Source organism: Octodon degus, unplaced genomic scaffold (assembly GCF_000260255.1).
Source record: "Octodon degus isolate 3935 unplaced genomic scaffold, OctDeg1.0 scaffold00017, whole genome shotgun sequence".
In the NCBI taxonomy this organism is placed as follows: Eukaryota; Metazoa; Chordata; class Mammalia; order Rodentia; family Octodontidae; genus Octodon; species Octodon degus.
In genome coordinates, this window is record NW_004524593.1 from 19,245,108 (window position 1) to 19,264,855 (window position 19,748).

General features: G+C 42.9%; 1 protein-coding gene across 1 annotated transcript in view; it reads left to right on the forward strand.

Annotated features, from left to right (window-relative positions):
* Window positions 1-19,748, forward strand: part of Spata17 (spermatogenesis associated 17) — a 214,324-nt gene that overhangs the window by 76,074 nt on the left and 118,502 nt on the right. The window contains exon 6 of the mRNA XM_023710307.1: window positions 19,150-19,273. Coding sequence (XP_023566075.1) covers window positions 19,150-19,273 — 124 coding nt within the window. The remainder of the gene's footprint in view (window positions 1-19,149; window positions 19,274-19,748) is intronic.

Sequence of the window (19,748 nt, forward strand, 5' to 3'; positions counted from 1 at the left end):
AAATGTTAAATCGCTAAGTTCTGGTGGAGCTGTGATGGAAATCTAGAGCCCATGACATCAAGAATGGTGCTTTTTCCAGCGTGTTGAACTTTTGCACACATATGATAAAATATCAGAAAATAAAAGCTCCTCACAAAGACTACCTCAGGGGCACAGTGTCAAGCGCTAGACGCCACTACTTATAAGGAACACTGACGAAACATGATCCTCATACTCCAGTAACAAACAGGACTCTTAAGGGCTTTGGCGTCAGGAAGAGTTGGCCAAGATTGAAAATGAAAGCCTAAAGGAAGACAGGAAAACTGTACTTTCTGAAAAGAGAAAGAGTAAGAACAAGAGGATAGACTTAAGTTCAACACAATTAGCATGTTTCTGAAAACTGGAGCTATTGCCTGTTAGGCTGACGTAAGCGGTCCAGACTGCTGGCGCAGAAGGGCTTGCCCCAAACTCCAAGACTTATGCAGAAGAGGTTTCTGTACTTGACATGAAAATGCAAAGATAATTTGATGAATACAATAATAAATATATTTCAAAGATATAAAATCTATATTTACTGTGTACCATTGCATTTTGAATTTTATGATGATATGAGAAAAATTTAACATGTTTATGGTATAAGGAATTTCTAGGAACATGTATGGCATAAAATGATCATTACCATGACATTATGGCTGTGGTAATACATGCAAGTCAAGCTTTCATACACGCACAGTCGCTGTGAGCTTGCATCTTAACCTCTTGAAGTTAAGTTCTCTAGGTCAGCTATTTTGAAACATTGAAACATCATCATAATATTACAACGTCTTATTTACCTTTCGTTTTTTAATTTTTTTGTATTTTACAGAAGGGTCTACAGGGTGTTCAGGGACTCACTATTAGATTGGACTTGTAGTGATCCACCTGTTTACAGCCTCCCAAGAGCTGGGATTACAGGTATGCACCACCACACCCAGTCTCAATTGCTGTCTCAGGGGGTTTGGGGGTAGGGCTGGCAGGGCAGGCCTGGGAATCGAACCCCTGGCCCCTGTGCCTGCTTGCAGGCACTTTAATCCCCTGAGCTATTTGGATGGCCCTTGTAAGGTCTTATTTAAATATGTATCACTGAACCATAAAGGCTGTTTTACATTCAGACAATGAAATTTTTCTCAAAGGGGACACCAGCTCCACAAATAACTGAGTTTGTCTTCAAAGCTTTACAGAACCAGGACTAGTTGATCTATCATTAACAGGAGCATAATTCTAATTGAAGTGTTGTAGTAAGGAGTTCTTGGACTCATTGAGCTGCTCACCAAAACCTACCAGGCAGAGTCTGTTAAGGTGCATCGCCAGCCTTTCTACAGGATAGCTGGTGTTTCTGCAGCATCGCATGCATCAGAACTGCTTGCAGTGTGTTCCTGGTCCACAGGTGGCTCGGTCACCCAGGCAGGAAATGGGCTGTGTATCTGATTTCCTGAAGTCTGTACATCCCTAGGTCAGCTTGACATGAAAATAGACTCTGTGCCTGTTGTTACTTCTATGGGAGCAACTTCCACTTGTACCATGAGAAATTCTCTTAGTGTTTTAACTTTTTTGTTGTTGTTGTTTTGTGTTTGCAGTACCAGAGATTGAACTCTGGACCTTGCACTTGCCAGGCAGGCACTTACGCTGCTGAGCTATCTCCCTGGCTCTCTCTTAGATTTTAAAATTCAGTATCTCCCTGTGTGTATTGCATTTCCTCTGTGACTGTCAGTGTTTTCTTTCCAGGGATCATAATCCCACTAGACCTAACAGCTAACTAGCAGCTGGCTGTCTGATATTATTTATATCAATACTTGTGTTAAAAGCTATCTCTGTAATGTGTTTATGTGCATTTATTTTTAAAGATAAAGCAAAAAAGGAACCTATAAACCTGTTGTTTATAAGTGTTTCTAGTTTCTAGGAAACTCAATTCTGAAGATATGAGCAAATCTCTCACCCTCTTATTGTTTTATTAATTTTATTGAGAAACAGCAATGAGACAGTTTCAAAACAGGTTATTCATAGTAGTTATTCAATATACAAGAATCAGACATGATATCTTGTCTAAACACTCTTAGTACAAATCTTTCCTCTCATTGCATTAAGAGAAAGTAGCTGTATACCTATCCTAGCTATTTTGCACGTACAGATATTCTGGAGGCCTCGAAGAGCTCATGCTCCTACTCTTTGAGCAGTCTTGCCCTGGCCGAGGGCCCTGTGCAGCCACTGCACACAGTAGGCTAATGCAAACGTGAAGAAACTCAAGATCCCGTCTTCATCAGGAGTGCACAGTACTAGAGACCTCTCTCCGGAACTGAGATGTTTTAAGACACTGAACTATCGAGGTAGCACATTTCCACTTTAGCTTTAATTAGCCAGGAAACAGAAGCGTGAAGGAAGCCAGCATGGTCCCTCACACTGCTAACTTGGGCAGCGCACAAAAATCAGATCAGCAGACCCAAGTAAAAATCCATAGGGTAGTGTCTGTGTTTGACCACCTATTGCTGTTGCATGTGAATTCTTCAGAACTTTGGCAAAACTCATTTTAAGAGTACAACTAGTATCAAATGGGAAGAGAGAAATCCAGACACTAAGAATCCAGAATATGTCTAGCTTGACATTGAATACATGCTTGACAATATTCCTCCTTAGACATATGCACAGTGGAAGTAAATATCATTATAACTGAGTGGTTAATGAAATGGTAACAAAAAATACTTTAATTATTCAGTCATTAAAAATTTCTGGCTATTACTTCAGCATACCTCTACGTTCTGAATGTATAACAATAAGAGAAAGATTAATATGGCATGTTGTAATCAGAAATGTGATAATTAATGATCATGTCAAACATTTAGATGGACAGATTTAGACTTTGCCAGTGAAGACCAGCAAAGTGAATATAGGGTAATCACAGTAAATCATGTTGACTTAGCTCCTCTAGTGTCCATGGAGTTTTATATCTATATAAATTCCTCTTGGGCATATATATTCTTTATGCTTCACAGATAAAAATAATATCCAGAGTTTAAGTAAATTATAAATTCAGGCAGTGACATGGTGGTGGTAGATCTAAAGATTGGAGTGCAACTGTTGTTCTTTTCAATGTACTTGGTTGTTACAGGTTCTCACTATGCAGCCCCGACTTGTAGTGATCCTCCTGCCTTCAGCCTCCTCAGTGCTGGGATTACAGGCATGTGCCACCATGCCTGGATTCTGTCGCCGGCTCAGCCTGCCTTGTGGGCAGGGCCGGCGTGACATGTGGTGCCAGGGATCGAACCGCAGTCCCTGTGCTTGCCTAAGCTTGCCTGAGTAGGCACTTTAGTTCACTGAACTATCCAACCCCAACCATTTCTTTTTTAACAAAAATACATTGCCTCTTTATGTAAGTCCAGTTTGTCTTACCTCAATTGTAGCATGTACTATAAATAACTATGCTAGTTAAGTCCCATTTCAATTTTTTTGTAAATTACTTTTTCTGCTTTTGAGGCTAGAAAATGAGAAAGCTCATAGCTAAACCTCCCTGCAGTTAGAGATAGCCAGGGGCCTTGGTTGTGGACAATGTGATTTAACTAAGGTATTTAAAAAATAGATCTTAAAATGGGAATTTGGCTATTGGAAATAGTTTGGTGCCAGATTGGAAACCGTTACTATGTGATATCTACCTTTTCAAATGCCCTCTACTCTACCATATGATACAGATCATTACCAACTGAGGCTCTGACATTGACTGGTACAGTAAGTGCTTTTCAGAATATTGTGTGCTATCTCTCCCTCCAAGCTTTCAGTAAATTGCTGTGAGAAACAGATGAACTCGGATCAAGGTCTGCTAATGTGTAAGCAGAAATGGAGAGGGATCGCTGCTCTTTTAGGGGAGGTGTGCACAGTGCATAGAGTGTGTGTGTGTGTGTGCGTGTGCACGTGTGTGTGTGTGTGTGGTGTATGTGCACGTGTGTGTGGTGTGTGTGCACATATGTGTGTGGTGTGTGGTCTAGCAAACGTTCTTGCTTGGGCTCACCTGAATGCAAACTCACTCAGGCTTCTTGGACGTGGTAATGGGAGATAGCAGGCCGATAGTGCTTTGGCTGTGTCCCCACTAGCGAGCCCGAGGGACAGGCCATCTGTGACACCTGTGGAACAGCACGTGTTGCTTGCTGTGAACGAGAGCCACTACTATGTCTTTCCAATTTTTCATTGATCCTAGTGGGGAGTTTTTGTTGTGGTTGTTCCCTTCTCTGCCCACTCATCCGCACTGGGTGTGCTGCAGGAAGATAGTTTATATTTTAGTTTAGTTGACAGGTCATGGAGTCATCCCCAGAACCACAGGACAGGACTGCTCAGGACTTTAAATTCAGTGCAGTTCTCCCTGCCTGCGGCTTCCGATGTCACGCAGAAACAATACAGGGCAGTCACAGTAAATCACATTGACTTAGCACCTCTTATATCCATGGAGCTTTTTTTTTTTTTTTTTTTTTTTTGTAATGGAATTATTTTATTTTATCCATGGAGTTTTATGTCTATACAAATCCCCCTTTGGAATATATACGCTTTCCATTTTAAAGATAAAAATAAAATTCAGAACTTTCCATTTAGAACTGGTGGCTTTTCTTAGTTGCATGTCCCATATCATCTCTGTCTTTGCATTCTCTCTGACATCTAGCCGTGAGCTTTAAATGACTCCTTGGACAAGGCTGGATGCCCTGCAGGGTCAGACTCAAGATCATCTGTCTGTTTGCCACAGCTGTTTCATGACCAAACCTCTGGCTTTCAACTTATCCCTTAAAGGATATGTGTGAGCAGCCTTTCCGGACCTTCTCGGTGATAGGAGTGTCAAGGAAAACCTGTCAGTACGGAGCTCCCTCCAGCTGAGCACATGGTGGTTCTTTGCTGCTGCTGCTGCTGCTGCTGCTGCTGCTGCTGCTGCTGCTGCTGCTGCTGCTGCTGCTTGGCATGGAGCAGAGCTTTGTTCCTCTGGTGCTCCACCGCCAGCCTGTGCCTGCAGCCCCACCGGAGCCTCTCGACCATGCTGGAGCAGCCTTGTTAGGTTGGGCTGGCTGTCCAGCGGTGTCCTCCTAGGATCCAGAGCAGGGTAAGACGTGCCTGACTTTGGTGTCTCTATATGCCAAGCTTTCTGCTTCTGGGATGGAGCCTGGGGTAGCATGCTCCTCCTGACCAGTCGCCTGGGCTCTGCCTGCCCTCCACAGTCCCTGGGCAGGAAGAGACAGCCCTGTCCCCTCCCAGGCCCTCCCGACCTTCACTCTTCTTCATTCCAAGGTAGAACTCATTCTCCCAGTGGGTGTAATTAGATGCTGAACAGTGAGAGAAACCAGCTTACTAATAAAAAAAAACTAAGAGAAAGACATTTAAAATATGTACCTATTACACAGGCCTGAGCAGAATTTGTACCAGCATTTGCCAGTTCTACTGTCTTCTCAGTAACATTTTTCAAACCAATTGAAATTCTTTTAGGAAAAAAAAAAAAAAAAAAAAAAAAAAACCAGCTTGTAAGTTGAGCTTAGAATAGGAGAAATACTGCGGATAATTAGAAATTAGCAAAAACTACAAAACATACTTAGAAAATACTTGTATCCCTCCCACATTATTTTCTCGTGTAGCATGTTCTCAGGCATTTGTTAAAACCTCAAATCATGCAGAAAATTAATTTTAAAGATAGTGAACAGGTACAGATACACAGATTCTTTTACAAGTGAAAAGAATGTGAATCCTTGTTCCAAGTCATGCGTACCGGCAGCGCCTTTGGAGAGTAACTTTCAGCACAGGTTTTTGTTGTGTGTGTCTATTTGAACGGCCAGCTTAGTCTCTTCAGAGACTGTTTCTTTACAGTTAGTTTTTCTCCTTCGAAATTGTCTGAGGACCCCGGAGCTCGTTCAGTTCTTCTGCCTGCAGCTTCGGGTGTCATGCAGAAACCACGCGGGTGAATCCGATCTGTGCACGAGCTCGCGGTCCCGGCCAGCCCCCGTGGGCCACAGCGTCTGCGAGCTTTCGAGAACCTGCACTGTGCCGGGGAGTCCTCGGCGCGGGGTCAGTGCCAGCGCCTCGCTGCCCCCTCACGGGGCCCCTGGGGTTCGCACTCTTACCGCACGCGCACCTGTGCCACCTGTGCTTTCTGAGGATGTCACTGCGTCAGAATGGCTGGGGCCGGAGGGCCGTGGGGACGAGGCCCGGGCACACAGCCCAGACCGTGTCCCCGCACGCAGGATGTGTCAGGATGAAGCTGCGCCCGGCGAACCTTCTGTGGCGAGCCCGGGACCGCGTCTCCCATCACTCTTCAGGCCCGGGCTGTGCTGGCCTCTGTAGTACTTAGTATTCCTTCTCAGCAAACTCAGCTGGGGCCCTTCTGACTACCTTGCCGGGGACTGCACCACATGCCTGCGAAGTGTACGGCTCTCCCCGCCTGCCCCAAGAGCACTTTCGCTTGCTGTGTGCGCACCTGCACTACACTGCACGAGCTCCTCTGGGATCCGAAGAGGGACTGCGAGTGCACACGCGGGTCTCCTCCAAAGGTCACACAAAGCTCCTTCCAAGGTCATGGGACCAGGAAGGTCCATTCCTTTCCGTCAGCTATTCTTTACGATGTCACCTTTTCAGGGAAGACTTTAATTCCTGCTTCTCCTCTCCCAAATAGATTAAAGCTTCCCATTGTGTACATCAATAGTTCTCTGAAATTTCCCTTTCAGGAATTACCTTGTACACATTTTTTGAAGTTATTTTTATACTAGCTGCCCTTCCTCCTAAATCACTAAACTCCTAGCACCTACCACAGTGCTTGGAACATAGTAGACAGTCAGGAAAATAATTATTGGCTAAATCATACTATGGATTTGCAAAATCTATGAAGTCCCGTTCTTCCCTGTATGCAATCTGGGCCATGTGAGAAATAAGACAAAACGAGGAGGCAGACTGGAGGCCACATCACTTGAGAACTGATGAAGGTCATAAAATAGAACGCAGCACGTGCGGATAAATGAATTTTGAATACCGGAGAGTGAGTCTTAGACAGCTTCACCCAGGGAAGGCGCAGGGCACAGGCACACCCCCACAGCCTCTCTGTCTGCCCACCCCCACAGCCTTCCCCTAGGGCCTGGGACAGAATTCTCCTCCAAGTAGGTGAGACTGCACGTGCCCTGAAGGAGCAGGGCGGGGGCAGCGCTTCCAGCTGCCACAAGTAGCATTCCTCATTGATAAATATAAATTTATCAAAATTTTCAATACCTTTATTGAAAAAAATTGTCTTTATAAGTGTGTGTGTGTGTGTGTGTGTGTGTGTGTGTGTGTGTGTGTGTATGTTTGCACCATAGCTTATGCAATCAATGCCAAAGATTTCTTCCTTTATCCTTTGTTTTTTTTTTTTTTTTAAACCAGGGATCAAATTTATGACCTTGCCAGGCAGGCACTTATACTGTTGAGCAATTTCCCTGGCTTTTTGTTGTACTTTTACCAAGCTGGATTTCCTGATTAGCGCGTGCATGTGTGTGTGTATGTGTGTGTGTGTTCTTAATTTTCACTACTTTAGTAGAGGAAAAAATTCTAATCTTTTGACCTATTTATAATTGAGGGACTTGACTATCTTTTACTGGCCAGTTAGGACTCGTCTGTCTATGTTTGTTCTCTCTGCCTATTTCTTTCTTATTCATCTCCCCTATGGATGTGTAAAAAGTCGGTTCTTTGTAACAGAAACAAACTCGTTCTCATGTGTGATGAAATTATGTTTCCTTGTTTGCTGATGTCTTCCTAACATATTTACAGAGATTCTGAAATTTACTGACCTCTTGATTCTTTATGTGGCTGTTACTCATCACTAATTTCTTTTATGCTTTTGTCTGTGTTTAACCTTTACGAACAATCATATCTATTCTCTTTTGATGTTTCAGGGTTTCTTTGGTTAGCATTTAGTATTGAATTCCTCTGCAATCTTCTGATATAGGCTGCATATTTAAATTGGGATTATTTCTTCTGTGACCAGTATTCCAATGCTTTTATCTCTTACTGTTAAATGCCATTTAATCACACACCACGCTCCTTGTGGTTCTCAAGTCTGGACTATGCCAACTGACCTATTCTTTTTTTTTTTTTTTTAATCTCATATAACTTCACATGGCTTTAATTGCTGTAAATCACTGTTATTTTTGAAAAATGTGATGGCCGTACTTTCTATGTCTTCAACTCTGAATTTTCATTTTAGTATGATCCAAAATATATCTTTACTTTTGTTGTTGTAGGAATTGAGCCAGGGCTTTGACACCCAACTATATCGCCAACCCATTTTAAAAATATTTTTGTAATTTTGACCCAAGGTCTTACTTACTCTGCTAAAATTCCTACTCTGTGCCGGAACTTGCAGTCTTCCTGGTCCAGCTGGGACTGTAGGTGTGCACCACACTGCCTGGCTCAATTTGGGGCCTTTATGGGTATAAATTAAATTGGTAGCATAGTTTAGAGAAAAATAATATTTTTTATAATTTCAGCTTTCTTGTCAAGTTATATCTTCATTTAAATAGGCATTTAAGCTTTTTTATCAGTTCAATTTCTGGTTTTTTTAAAAAAGAGTCTACATACTATTGTTCAGTTAACTTTATTTCTAGAAATCTCAGTTTCCATTGGTTAATGGTATATCTTCTCTCATTTTAAAGTGCTTATCATTTATATGTGGTAACATAGTCACTTTCATGGGGTAACTTCATGCCTTATTAAAATCTCTAACTGAGCCTCCCGTTCCCTGTTCTTCTCAGTGCTCCTGCTGAAGGCTGGATCTCATTAGTACCCTCTCATTCTGTCACTCGCCAGGCCAATGGAGACGGGACGGCATACCTGAGACCTGAAGAGCTGAGCTCCTGTCGCTGTCCTCTGGGTCCTGGTTGGCCACCTGTCTTTGGGGACACCAGTGTCACGGGAAGTTCTGCTCAGAGACACTTTTTCCCTTTAGGTGTCTTCATTCTGCAGCTCCCCCACCCTCACATAACCCAGTTTTCTCATCAGATGTCAAATCAGTCAGCAGTGTGGGTTAGCAGAAAGGGAGCTGCCCAACTACGTCTCTGTCCTAGTCCCTGAACCTTCCTTCCTTGGGCTTTGTCCACCTTGCCTGGGCTCTTGCCCCTTCGTCAGAACTGCTTAGCATCAAACTTACCTACACTGCATACTGTGCTGCCTCTGGAGTTCAGGAGGAGTGGCTAGTGGGGTTGCCACTGAGTGCACTCTGGCAGATACTCTTCACTCAACGTCTAGTTATTCTCTTATTGCACTTGCCGTATTTTTTCTTTATGTTGGCTAACTTCATGAAGAACATTAAGCAAGAGCAAGGACTGTGTCCCCAGATCGCAGATTGACTCTCAGCTGCACAGTGAGTGGCTGTGTTTCCTTAGCCAAGTCACTCACCGCCTTTGCCAGCTCTCAAAACAGCTCTTCAAGTTGCTTGGCTATTAAGATCTGTTTACCCCGAGGTCTACTTCGGGTTGACCAGTCACCTCAAGTGTTTTCCAGGTTACCTCAATGTTCTGAGTGTTGGTGCCAGATCTGCTTCCAAAGTACCTGCATGGACAGACTGTCTAGTATAACTGAGGGTTTGGTAAATTCATCTTTCAGGAGCTAAAGGAACAATACTAGAAACATAGTAGGTATTAAATAGTAGTCATTAGGTATTATAGAGGCAATAGAAAGAATAATGAATTTTGGTAAGAAAACACTAAGAATTAATCTAAGCAGATAAGCTTTGGTCCCATGAGTATGTTAAAAAGCTGCTGATTATTTTTGGCTACGTACTGTATACCAGACATGGTGATATCCTTTTATACCTATTATCTTCCTCAGTTGTCATAACAAGCCAAGGATAGCCATTATCAGCTATCCTAGAATTCAAAGAGGAATATTTTAGTTTCATTTCATGCAGTCGAGGCCTTCCTTCTATGTGCTTGTATCTGTAAGATCCTTAATTAGAAAAGATGTTTGATAAAGAAAAAAGTGAATAAATATCTTAAGGCAAAGCTAACTACCAAATGTAGACAGTGAATTGTTTCATGATTATTTGGAAAAATTAAGTGAAATTCAGAGTCAAGGTTAATTTCTGCATTGTTATTTTTCTTAAACCAAAGTCCCCCACTTAGTCTTTGAGAGACATTTTCTGTTAAACACAGTCCATGAGACCCTTCATTTTTATTAAGCCAGTTATTTTAAAGGTAGAGAAATGAGTAGCAGATTCTCAGGCTTTGATACACAAAAGACATTTGAGACAGAAGAAATGCCTGCCTGTAGTTCGTTCACTTACTAGGTGAACTGTCACGCAGTCACCCTAAGTGGGCTGCCAGGGCATTTCATTTATCCTTCCTATTCAAACTCAGATTAACTCTGCGCCTCCCCAGTCTATCTGTTGTGCATCAGAACAGTTGAGCAGGACAGGGGAGAGGTGGGCTCCGTCAGGCCCTAACAGATCTCTGGCTGTCAGGCACGTCGTGTTCCGCTGTCCATCCTCATTTAATGACCCCACAAGATCTCTTAATGAAGTTAAGCCCCAAGTTCATTCCAATAATTCTGTGGCAAGAGTTTGTGCATTGTAACAATTCATCACTTGTCAGGAAGGCACTTTTAGTTTATACATTTAATAAGGGCATCCTTAGCTTGGTTAATTAGAAGTGAACAGTTTGCATATTTACTAAATGTGGAGTGTCATTGCCACCACGGCCTATTGCCTACATGAATTATTTCTCTATCTGCAATAAACAGCTGGGTAATTATTGCTGCCATAATCAGATAAATTCCCCCTGTAAGGCTTTTCTTATATGGCGATTCTTTGAACTCATCCAAAGCTGAGCAAAATTTATGAACTCCAGCAGCTCTGCCACTTTTTCATACTATGGTATCCCTGTTCCCTATTTCAAGGACACGAGTAGAGCCCCACAGAGATTGTGTTAATAAGGAAAATAAGTATGATTGCCCAAAGATAGCATTCCCGTGCACCTCTTTTTCAAAATACAGTGCCACGACCTGAGCTAAGTATGTCATAGCTCTGTGGCTCTTTGGACACAGGAGCAGGCTCCCGGATAGAAGAGCTAATGAATAGGCCCAGAAAATAGCACTTTAGTTTTCTTGAGACAAGTGAGTGTAATGTTTACTCTACATGCAAGTTCTTAGTATGTTCATTTTTATGTACAAGGATATAAGAGTTACAGTAATCAATTTGGTAGAGTTCAGATACTAATGCATGTCAGTGTCTAACTGAAAATACAGCACGCATTTCCTGCTTTATGAAGAGCCTGCTCACTTGCTCACAGTTATTGAATAACAAAACCCATACAGTCACGTTAAAATATGGAATGATAACCATTTCATCAGTTTTCTCACATGTCCTATTTTTTTTTAACAAGAATGTGTTATCGTTAACAGCTTATTGTTTCAAAATTTTTGAAGGCAAAGCATATAAAAAGAAAACAAAACCTTCAGTCCCAAGAAGAAATCAAAATGAAGAAAAGCTTATTGCCTTGTATTGGCTGCATTTAAATGTGATTCTTTTCACGCTGAACTTTAACCTATTTGAAAGGGATGTACAAGAAAAGAGTAAAAGAGGGAAGGAGCACAGTGAAGGAAGAGATATGGGAACGGCAACAGTGGGGTCAGTCAGGGGAACTGTGGGGTGAAGTGTTTCATTAACAAACCAAGAAACACTACTGCCTTCACTCATGCTGATTCCAAAAGAAGGTTGACATACGAATCTTGAGTAAAGGTGAGAAATATGGTGAGCAAGGTCTTTGCTGTGTGTTTTTTAATTAAAAAGATAGTCTGAATTTCAAACCTGTCTTTATCATGGAGAACTTTTGTGGGGGAGCCTGGGGTAAAGCAAGACACTGAACTTTGGTCGTGGCCTTAGTTTTGTGGCCCAGCTTGAAGGAGCAGATGGCCGAGCAGTTGTGGCCACCCGCCTCTCTCCTCTGCTGCTTTCCCGAGACATGCGTGAAACAAAATTCGTTTTTCTTTTTCAATGTGATGAGGATACAGAATGCATTTTCCATGTTGCTTAAAGAGAGTAGATTTAATTCAGATGCAGGTGCTTGATATATTAATAATATTTTCAGTCTTACTTGAAAAATGTTCAAATTATTGTGAAGTGGTATTGAGAAAATGCAGCTATAAAATTATTTATGTTACTTAGTGGGCTATTTGTCATCATCTTATTTGACCTCTTTGAAGGTTAATAAGGCTGCTGGCCACTTTTTCTCTTCCTTTCTATAGTAACTTTTGTGAGTTCTCCAACACATCCTTTCCCGATTTCCTTTCCACATTTCTCAATGTGCTCGATTTTCTGTGTCTGCCACCTCATTTGCCCACCTGAAGCCCTAGTGCTGCCACGCCAACCACTTGCCTTTTCATTTTATACACTCTGTACAATCTCATCCACTTCTTTTTTTTGGCACAACTGGGGATTGAACTCAGGCCCTTGCGCTTACCAGGGAAGCACTTATTCCACTGAGCCATCACCCAGCCCCAACAATCTCGTCCACTTCTGCAACTTCTGCTACCACCTGTGTGGCTCATAAGTCTGAGTATTCTCCCAGCATGAGCTTCTCTTGATCATCTATTGAGATACCTGCCGATTTTTCCTGTTGGCCATCTTGCAGACACCTCAGGTGAGCACATTTACATATAAAACACTTATTTTTCCCAAGCCTCCTCCTCTTCATGCAGTAAACAGGACTGTTCTTCACTTCAAGCCAGAAGCAAGGGGATCATTCTAAGCTTCTGTCTTCCATTCTGTTGTTATCGATACCCCGCCAGTCCTTTCCCTAGAACTCTGTTCTCACCCCTGATCATTCAGCCCAACCTATTGCTATCTTAATGACCTTTCTGAAATGCAGATCTGGAATCATAATCTGTTACCGTTCTTTCCAAGGGCTCTATAGTGAATGATGGCTTAGAGCTCCTAGAAGCACATAAAATACAAACACTAAGTTATTTTAGAGTATATTATTAGCATAACTTAAACACTTGAATTAGTGTTAAATAATTATAAACTTAAAATATTAATTTTGGGGAAAATTATAGTATATATGTTAGTTATACGGAAATCTTAGTATATATATATTTCATAATAAAGAAGAAATTATGCAGTGGCAACCTGCCACTTAAGCAGTGAATTCAGAAATCAGCCCTTAATAATATTTCACAAACATGACTTTTGTATCACACCTTTGTAATATTTTTCACCTTTCCTTTGTCCTCACCAATCTGTCCTTTTCCTCTCTTGGGAAACAATGGACAAAGAAAGCTACTCCAGTTAATTTTGCTCTCTGTATCTTATTTTGTTACCTTTTCTTATCTAACAATGAAAGGCACAGATTCTTTTTGGCATTCATATGGACATGATTTCTAAGATCGGTAATAAAACAATTGGTCAATGAACAGTTTCGCAAAGCTCCTTAGACATTTTCTGAGATTGCATGTACCACTCTGCTTTAAAATATGTTGACATCGTCCTGCGGCATGTTGTTACTGCTCTGTGACAGTGTTAAGATTAGCTTAGAGATGTCCCCGCTCTGTGTCCAGTGAGTTGCGTGCAGAAACAGCAGCAATTACTTTTGTTTTAAAATGAGGTTAACACATCTTAGCTAAGAGACAATGTGTGATGTTTGAATAAGCACAAAATAAATAAGATCATGCGATTGTTCTCATACAAAATGGGAACTTGACCTACCTGGCACTGGACTCCCCCAGAAACACAGAGCCAGGAGGGCGAGCCTCCTCTTCCACAGCTTGTCACGGTGAAGATTTGCAGTGGAGACAGAATGTGATGGGCAGGAGCCCCTGCTCTGCAGGAGGCGCCCGGGGGCCTACCTGGCCTCTCTCTGCACAGCCACCTCCATTCACCAGGAGCAGGGACCTTGTTAGTGGCACTAACCCTTCCCCATTCCTTCTATGTTGTGAGGATAAGCAGGTGTCTGCGAAGTGGCTGGAGCCCCGACAGCAATGTCTTATATAAATAAATCTATTCTACTGCCAGTTGTTGTAGTTGGCCTTACTGTTCCTCTCCATTGTTTGACATATATCACCTAAGTTTACTTCTGCTTATAGATATAATCCAGAGTATTAAAAAGGAAAATAATTTTACACTGAAATATGAACATATATTTAGAAGGAATATTATACAAATATTCTTTTTAAATTAAATTGGTACAAAAGAACCCAAAGAAAAAAATATCAAGAATGATCTTTGTAGATGTATTGCTTTTGAAAGTCATGTAAAACAGATAAATAAAATACTACAACAGTTGTGTTGCTTGGGATTTAGGTAGCAGCCCTGGCCCCTGGGATCCCAACTGGCCAGGCGAGGCTGCTCCCTACCAGGGGGCAAATTGAGAAGTTGAGCAGTGGTGAGGGCAGGGAAAGAGCTTACTCAGTATAGAAGAAGAGGTTTGGAAATGCAAGACCTGTCTTCAAGGGGCTCACAGGAACCTTGAGGTTTTGCAGGCGAAAACAGAGGCAGCAAGAGTTGGGGTTTTGCCATGGCTAGGGGATTCGTGCAGCTGGCAGGGTTGGGAACCCCAGTCGGGTTGTGGCACGGCGGGACATATCTCAGGGATGCTTCTGGTAGGTGGTTCTAGAGAAATCCATGGCTTGAAGGGAAGCTCTGCTCCTGCTTAGGGCAGCTGCGACTTCATTAGGTAGCACTTCCTCCTGCCTAGGTGGTGAGCTCCTCATGGGTGAGCTGTCCTACAAGCTGCGCTTTCCATGGGCTCAAAATGACTCCAGGTTTCAGACAATTACCAAAGACTTCTGGCACTGCTCTAGGTTGTCAGAACAGGATGTTGTGAAAGCTGGTGACTGGATGTCCCTGCCGATGTTGAATATGTCTTCGCCTCTATTTCTGTCCTCAGTGTTGAAGGGGGGTGGGGTGGTTTAGGTAAATTGAGAAGAGTAATGTCATGCTACCAGCTTTTTGTTAGACACTCTCATGTGATTACCATGTCTTCATGCAGAGCTGAGAAGAGGTCTGACCCTGTGTTTAAGGAGACAAATAGCAGAAGAAGCAGATACCAGGCTGGACGCTGCTTCCAGTTGCCACTGGGCCTATGCAGACCCAGCCTCTACACCCCTGTTACAGCCAGATGATCCCTTTCTACAACCAGAGAGATTGGCGGCATTGTAATTTTACAATATTGGCTGCTTGGCTCCATTTTGCTTTTTGTATTCTCAAAATAATTGTCATGGAGCACAGGTTCACAGAGTCTGAAGCCTGTCTCCACAGTCACCTGCATTTCTGCCCTTGGCTACTGACAGTCACCACCTACGAGAAAGGGCACAGGTGTCTTAGGAAGGATCTGGCTGCGTTTTAGCACAGCGCCTGTCAACTTCTGCTCTCTGGTGGTCACCTTCTTGCTGTTCATTCCCAACTCCAGTATCAGTCCCCGGAAAGCCTTCCTGATCCCTCCTATCAGAATTCAACCATGTCAATTTAGGCGGTAAGTTAACTGAAATAATTTTTTGTCACAATACATGGCAGTGAACAGTGGTGCCATCAGCCTGTTTTGCTTTTGAAGGCTGTTGCAGCACATGCTGACTTGACATCAAAACCCAGAGAAGTCGCTAGAGAATGTCCTCTAAATCAATCCCTTAGAAATGTTTTTAAAGATGAAGTAGATGATGGCATTTTGCTTTGTATTTCAGACATGTAGCTAGTATTGTTCCCTTTGAAATTTTAGGCATTTGTGCTTCGAAAGCAATCTCTTAAGATTATTTTTCTGTGAAAATTATGCCTTTGCAGTGACAGTACTGGGCACACTCTGTCCTGTCGGGATTCATCCTAGCACTTTGGCTAGTGGGTGATGTCCCTGGAGCCTGCTGGCTGCTCGCCACGGCATTTCCACGCGGTGGGGCACAGGGACAGAGCCTTCGCGTCCTCCCGGCCCTGCCGGCTGCACTGCTGTAGGTGGCCGAGGCTTCCCGAGTGTGAGCCCCTGTGCCCCCCGGGGGTCGGACGTGCCATTTTCCAAGTGAGGCTGTGCTTGGAGATCCACGGTCCTTCACAAAGAGCCAGGTTCCACGCCACTGTCCAGTAGAGACTTTCCCCAGCGCGGCTCCTTCCCTCTCATAATGAAGCGATCAGGAGTGAGGGCGTGTGTCAGGTGGCCGAGGAGCGGTTAGAAAGGACGCCAGCAACGAGTTCTATCCCGGTGCCAGTACCAGCGATGCCTCGTAAGAGGTATCAGGATGGCAAATGGGAAGCGTACAAGAATGAGTAATGTCACGTCTGACCTTCGGGACCCAGCTCAGGCAGTTCAGAAAAGAGCACCAGGGGCCCGGTGCCTTGCAGAACACGGATGGGCGCACTGCCGGAGACCAGGAGGTCCAAGATGAAAGGGCGCCCGGAGCAGCGCCTGGCGAGGGCCCCTCTCCTGTACGCGGGTGGGTGCCTTTGACTGTGCCTTCACAGGATGGAGGAAGGAAGCTGTCTCGGGTTCTTGCTAAAGTGACAGACACAAATCCCAGTCAGGGTCTCCGCTTCTAGGCCTAGTTCCTCGTAAAAGGCCCCGCTCCAACCGCCTTCACGTTGTGTTTGGGCTTCAACCTATGCAGGCTGAAGGACACAAATATTTAGCACATCGCGGGACCCTCGCCATGAGTGGGGGAGGGCAGAAAGCATCTATGTATGTAGATTTATGTGGGAAATATATCGTAACTAGGATCTCGAAAAGTATGCACTGCAGAGAAAGCATCCGGCCCAAGACTGAGCGTGATAGTGTGCTCCTCTTTGCAGTCTTCTTTCTCTGTTTCTGGCATTATTCTGCCATCATTCTGTAAGTAAATACTTACAGGCAGACAATAGAGTCAGTTCTTTAAAATAGTTTATCTCTGACTAAGTGGCCTTACTGTGCAGACTACTTCTATAAAATCTATGTATTTATTCACTCAAAAAGACATGGACTACATAGACATATTCCTTACTTTTATGGAGTTTTATTCTATGGATCTAGTAGGGGAGAAACACACCAAATTAAAAATACATATTCATGCATATGTGACTATAAATTTTGTTAAGAGGAAGTGAAGCCTGGTGTCCTAAGTGGGAAGAACAGTGGGGAAAGAACTTAGATTTCCATAAAGGAAGTCCAAGGCAGACAGTAGCGCCAGTGTGCGGGGGGCTCTGCACCTTTGTGGGATCTATTAGCTACAAATCTGGCGGCTTATGCTTTTATTTTGCACCCAAGTTCTGTGCTTGTAGTGGGCCTTTCTTTGTATATAACCTCTCTTTGTATTTATTAAATCATTTATACAGCATAAACTTCTTCATAAATGCATTTTTCCTTATGATTGCTAAGAAAACAACTATTGCTCTGGAGTCGGATCAACTGTATAATAATCATTTTGAGTATCACAATGGGAGCCCATTTGTTGTTCTAAATTATTTTAAAGCCTTCTAAGAGGATCATAGAAGTACTAATATTTTATATAATATGAAAAGTAAAGATTAAAATTTATAATTCTATTTTTAAGGTAACATATGATTTTTTTTTTTCTGGTAAAACTTCTCATTTGTTCATATCTAACTGCCTTGAAATTTGTACCATAAGGACAAAGAAAGGTCACCAACCCCTCTAGCTCCTGGTTCTTTGTCAAAAACGGACAGAGTTAATGAGGTTTGTTTGGTACAGAACAAATTCTCAGGCACAGATCGAGATCCTTTCAATGGAAACAAATTTGTTTGGCTTTACCAGGTTACTTGGCGATTAATAATAGCCCTGAGCCGTGGGTCGGAGAGGTCACTGCGCCCGCTCGCCGGCGCATGCTCACGTGCGGCCAGCCTGCCTCCGTGGGTGCAGGGACCCAAGACACTGTGCGTAACGGGAAGCAGGCTATTTTCTGACTCCTTTTTTCATATTAATAAGCAATTTTCAAGAGAAGGGTGGCAAAATGGGGCCATGCCATTCCAAGTAATTCATTTATTTTGCAATTTAATCTTATGTTGAAAAACATTGCTCTGCTGCGGTAGCCTTGTGTGGTGATTTTTACACGTCAACATGTCTCATAAGTAACCTTGTATCAAGTATTGTACTCAGAGCTTTTCACAGAAGATGCCAGTAAAAATATTTCCAGCCATCCAAGTGGAAAGGGGAATCGTCTTGATTTTTGTTATACTCCCCCTTACTGTTCACTGATTCATCTGAGGAAAACACTCAGGTGATTTGGTTAAAATTTTTACTTTAGAACTAGACAATATGGTTGATGTCTATTTTTAAAAAGGGGTAAGGTATAATTCCAACATACCATTTTGAGTGAATGTTTAATTTGTCCTATGAAAGCAAAAGATTTGTTATTTTCCAATTTGGTACTATCATGTACAGTTTAGCAAACTGTTTTCAGTGTAGCTTATTTAAGAGGTTCTTATTGGGATTCCTCAGTTATACACACACACACACACACACACACACACAAATGATGAAAATTTTCATTATTTTAATGAAGCTTATTATACATTAAAAATCAAATTTATTCACATTAGCTAACTTTTATTCTACTTATCTCTCTAACTGAATAAAATTTCAATCTTTTAAATGCAGTTTACTGTATGTTTGCTTAGCCATACTATTGAACTGCTAACTGATGTAGAATAAATTGAGCACCTATATAAAACTTGCCATAGTTTTTTTGCTTAGACTCTCATTTTACAGAATATACAATGAGATTTGTAAGTAAAAAACCAAACTTTCTTTTCAAAAGAGAATACAAAGTGGTGAAAAACAATATTAGAAATGACCCAGAATTTCACTAAGTGAAATAATAGGAATTCAACAGTGCAAATCCAAACTTTACAGGAAATCGGTGATTCGGACCTTTTTTGGGGTAGTTGTTTATCCACAACAGCTACATCTTCAAGAAACTAGTAACGCAGAAAAGCACGCACTTAGCACTTGCTGTGAACGATTCCTTGACCATGAGGTAAGTTTAGCATACAGGCATTTGGCTTTTAAAGCATAATACTGACTAATCCTTCAAGTGTTTCCTCAGGGCTGCACATGGAGGAGGCGGGCAGACGGATGACGCTGCTGCTGTGATGGATGTGGACGATAGGGGCTCCTCAGGGAAAACTTTATTGTAAAGAACAAAAACATTAACAGGTATTGTCATAAATGACTTCACATAATTTCTGTGCAGGGAGGTACTGCAGGAGTTTGCAGAGATTCAGGAAAGCGAGGAGAAGAAGGCGAAGCTCGACAGGGAGGAAAAGCAGAGAGAAAAGGAAGCCCGCAAGATGCATTACCTCCTCAGCACAAAGCAGGTTGGTCTACCTGTCTCTGCCAGCTCCCGCAGCCATCCACGTCCTCGCCTGACAGAGACAGACTAGCAGGCTGAATGGGACCTGACCTGTTGAAAAGATGCCGCAAAGACACCACCTCGAGCTCAATTTCGAGCATCAACGCTGTGCTTGTGGCCCGGTGGCTCCTTTGTGACAGCATCCCATGTAGGCAGCCCCAGCCGCACTGGGGAGATGTCCCAGCCACAGGGTGAGGGCATAACACTGCGGGCCTCACTGAGCTCCCAGCTCCTTCCCAGGGGCTTGGTGCTGTGAAGTGACCACAGCTAATAGGATATTAAATGGCTCTCAGGTTTTCTCTTTTTAATGGAGTAAGCATTAGGATGAAGGCATTCTTAGGGCGGGCCTGAGAGCTCCGTGGACTAAAGCATCTGCTTAGGCAGAGTGCAGCAGCCGGGCTTCGACCCCCAGCGTGCCGTGCTGGCCCTGCACCCAGGCA